Consider the following 2786-nt stretch of genomic DNA (forward strand, 5'->3'; position numbering starts at 1 on the left):
TCATCAGTGCATCACTTCATCACCCTCATCACCACCATCAGAGCTTGGACTCCACTGAGAGGATATACCATATGCTGCTAAGGACCGATGATCATCCTTGATTCAATCTCACTGTAGAGTCTAAGTGCCAAAGACTTTTGACAACACTTAATCATCAATATCATATGAATAATAAACAATTATTTTTTTCTTTATTCACTTGTCTCTCGTGATTGAAATGCTCTTGTGGCTAAATGGAGTAGATGCCTGCAGCCAGACTAGACTTCAAACTCTTGTGGACAACCTTCCCAGAAGAATTAGCTATTCTGAGAGCACGTTTTGGACTAAGACCTTCAACAGTCTGTTCAACAATCAAATATGCATGTTATATTTTGGTACTTTTCGTCAAGCATTACTGCACGCTCTAACTAATAATATTATTTGAATGCTTGGTCATTTAAAAGTGGCTGATTTTAAAATGAAGATTTATTTTGAAAATAATCCCTGAGACCAAACTTCAACACACAACTGGTGTGTGCCATTTGACATGCTAAACAGGCTCAATTAAGGTACAGAAGCTGGGACAGTCCAATCTAAGGATGAACTAGTGTGATAAAGTCATAGCTTTTTCTGAAACGGGAAATTAACACATCCTGACCTGTGATAAACTGTGTATGTGGCCATGTGCCTGTCCTAATCTATATGTTCAGTAATTGGTAGGTTGCTGCTCAGCAAAAAGAGCAGGAGGCTGAAAGGTGATCAGTCTTTCTGAGTAAGAGGTGATCAGATCATGCTGGCTCATTAGCTTGGTTTGTTTTACTAAGTGTTGTTACGAAGTGTTTCCGGCTAACAAGTCAATCATCACTAAACTGCCACTTAACAGCTGCTGACTTGCAACTTTGACACCAATCCCGTCACCACAGTGGGCGTGGCAATGTAGAGGTGTGAGTATTAATAGAGAAGAGGCCCTTCCTTGGCTCTACACCAACCAGCACTCATCTATCTCATCCTCTTCTTCAGACTCTGCAGGTGAGCTGTTCATCTCCATCTTCTCCATCATCACAAAACTTCCTCTCTTATTTTGCTCAACCTTATTGCTCCTTCCCACCACCTGTCCTTGTATTCTCATTGCTTTGACCTCATCTTTTCATCCATCTTGCTCTAATCCTGTGATTCTCAATGTCCAGTTCTCTGTCTTTGTTTTTTTCCCATTCATTCCCTTCTATCCTCTCCATGTTTATCTTATTGGGTTGATCTGAGCTTTCCTGCTTCTACATTATAATTTAAACATGTTTTTGTACCTAGCTCTACTACATCATGGCAGCACTTTGGCTCCATTCTGCCTCTCTGTTGGTACTACTGGTCATGTTGTGCCCGGGCTCCAACGCCATTTCATCACAGCACCTGTGTGGCTCTCACCTGGTCGAGGCCCTAAACTTGGTCTGTGGGGAGAGAGGCTTTTTCTACAATCCCAGGAGAGACGTCGACCCTATGCTGCGTAAGACTACTAAAACACTTAACAGCACAAAGCAACATCACCAAGGCACGCTTTATTTTATAACAAAAAACTTTAGGGTCCCAATGCTGCGTTACATTAAGGCAAGATAATAAAAGCAGAGCAACATTTCAGACTAGTGTGTGTGAGAGGGGTTTATCCCATGATATTTTAGGCCCTATCTCAACTCCACAGCTGTCTGTTCAATCCCCAGGTGCTTTGTTTGGGCTAGTTTTAAACTTAATTTAAACGCTTATGACTTTTGCTATCCCATCAGGTTTCCTACCTCAAAAGGCAGGTGGAGCAGCACCAGCAGGAGGTGACAACGAGGTTGCTGAGTTTGCCTTTAAGGACCAGATGGAGATGATGGTGAAGCGAGGCATCGTGGAGCAGTGCTGTCACAGGCCCTGCAGCATCTTTGAGCTGGAGAACTACTGCAACTGAACAGCCAGCTCGGACCCCAGCGATCTGTTTCCCTAGCCTAGCTTAGCATAGCTTTGCTTCTTGGCTAACTTAGCTTGCAACCTCTATTACTTCCCTCAATTACTAGGAGACCAGCAGTGTTATCGTCTCTCTGTAAAGCCAACCATTGTCAAATAAAGTGCTGATAAATTAATGAAACTATTTTTCCTAGAAAATAAAGTTCTGTGAATTGATTAAGAGAGTGTTTCTTTTTTATCTTTTAGTCAACCTCACAATCAGTCAAGTTAGATAATTACATATAAACAAGAAAAACTGTGGAGTATGTTGTTCTAATTTTCCATATCTAAGTCTCATTGGTTCGTAACTTTAGGAGATATATGGCGGTATATTGCACCATGAACTACCCTTAGTTTCTGTGTTGTGTGGTCCTTGCACATTCTCACTTGTACAACTGATTATATCTCCATAGCTTGCAGTAACACAATCCTATCCCCAATGTTGTCCTTGGCAAGAAAAAAACTAATTGTGATTCTGAACAGTACATTTATATTTTGCCAGTTTGAAAAAAACGATCAGTCAGCAGTTTGGCAGAATCATGCTGGCAGCTTCTCTTTGATTGAAGTTGTGTTTGATGATCACTTTTCAGAATAGTACAGTAAACTCTCTGATTGATGATGAAATTGGAACATTAAACATTATGTGCAAGGCTTACAAGGCATCATGTGGTTGTAAGTAGTCTTTCTCTAAATGAACTATGGAACAAATACATGACTGTGTGTGTGTGTGTGTGTGTGTGTGTGTGTGTGTGTGTGTGTGTGTGTGTGTGTGTGTGTGTGTGTGTGTGTGTGTGTGTGTGTGAGAGAGAGAGAGAGAGAGAGAGAGAGAGAGA

The 2786-nt window shown here is 41.2% G+C and overlaps 1 protein-coding gene across 1 annotated transcript; it reads left to right on the top strand.

Annotated features, from left to right (window-relative positions):
* The first annotated feature begins 1296 nt into the window (after positions 1-1296).
* LOC133994166 (insulin-like) lies at positions 1297-2055 on the top strand. The gene is made up of 2 exons (XM_062433382.1): positions 1297-1477; positions 1752-2055. Exons 1-2 carry the CDS (start codon positions 1297-1299, stop codon positions 1916-1918), a joined length of 348 nt encoding a protein of 115 aa, XP_062289366.1. The 3' UTR covers positions 1919-2055.
* Positions 2056-2786: the final 731 nt, after the last annotated feature.

The sequence above is a fragment of the Scomber scombrus genome, chromosome 14 (genome assembly GCF_963691925.1).
Source record: "Scomber scombrus chromosome 14, fScoSco1.1, whole genome shotgun sequence".
Classification (NCBI taxonomy): Eukaryota; Metazoa; Chordata; class Actinopteri; order Scombriformes; family Scombridae; genus Scomber; species Scomber scombrus.

Coding starts and splice junctions, on each gene's coding strand:
- LOC133994166 (XM_062433382.1), top strand. CDS start 1,297: ATGGCAGCACTTTGGCTCCATTCTGCCTCTCTGTTGGTACTACTGGTC. Junction 1,478..1,751: donor AGACGTCGACCCTATGCTGC/GTAAGACTACTA, acceptor CTATCCCATCAG/GTTTCCTACCTCAAAAGGCA.